Source organism: Buceros rhinoceros, unplaced genomic scaffold (assembly GCF_000710305.1).
Source record: "Buceros rhinoceros silvestris isolate BGI_N320 unplaced genomic scaffold, ASM71030v1 scaffold33860, whole genome shotgun sequence".
NCBI classification, from domain to species: domain Eukaryota; kingdom Metazoa; phylum Chordata; class Aves; order Bucerotiformes; family Bucerotidae; genus Buceros; species Buceros rhinoceros.
Window position 1 is genome coordinate 1,060 of NW_010391859.1, and position 746 is coordinate 1,805.

Sequence of the window (746 nt, forward strand, 5' to 3'; positions counted from 1 at the left end):
CGGAGCCGAGCAAGGCTCAGGCAGCATGTGGCATATGCCTGTCCCCTGCCTCTCCCCTCGGCTGTCAGTGCCAAGGGAACCCGGGGAAGGTGCCAGAACTTCAGCAGGTGTGGGGAGAAGGTGAGCATTGCGCTGCCTGGAGAAGGTGTGTTCCAGGTCACTGTGTCTGTTCAGGCTCACTCCTCCGCAGGCTGGTTGTGTGTCTCCTGCCAGGCATGTCCCGGCGGGGAGTCCTGTGCCACAGCCCTTAGGCTGATGGGTGACGTTGTCCTCCAACTGCCCCCAACCATGCTCTTCCCTCTCCCCAAGGGCCCAGCTCTCAGTGCCGCCCTTGGCTGCCTGTGCCCCGGGTCAAGGTGCTCTTCTTCACTAGGTGCTGTTTCTGCAGATGAGAACAGCAACCAGAGCTCCCTGTCGGACGTCTACCAGATCAAGGTGGACAGCAGCCCCAACTCCAGCCCCAGCCCCCAGCAGAGCGAGTCCATGAGTCCTGCCCACACGTCCGACTTCCGCACGGATGACTCGCAGCCCCCCACGCTGGGGCAGGAGACACTGGAAGGTGGGTGCTGGGCTGGGAGGGGAGGAGGCGGATGGTTGGGGCTGGGGAAGACCCTCCTGGAGCTGCTGCTTGTCCGGTGGGTGATGGAGGCGCTGCCGGGAGCGGGCAGGGTCGCAGGGACTCGTGTCTTCTGCTCTTGGTCTCTTCTCCCGGCTTGGTGCTGAGCTGGGTACCGCTGTGCTCCTGG

General features: G+C 64.2%; 1 protein-coding gene across 1 annotated transcript in view; it reads left to right on the forward strand.

The window, feature by feature from the left end:
• BCL7B (B-cell CLL/lymphoma 7B) overlaps positions 1 to 746 on the forward strand; it is a gene marked incomplete at both ends in the record, with an annotated part of 1,459 nt that overhangs the window by 473 nt on the left and 240 nt on the right. The window contains one exon of the mRNA XM_010143237.1: positions 389 to 559. Coding sequence (XP_010141539.1) covers positions 389 to 559 — 171 coding nt within the window. The remainder of the gene's footprint in view (positions 1 to 388; positions 560 to 746) is intronic.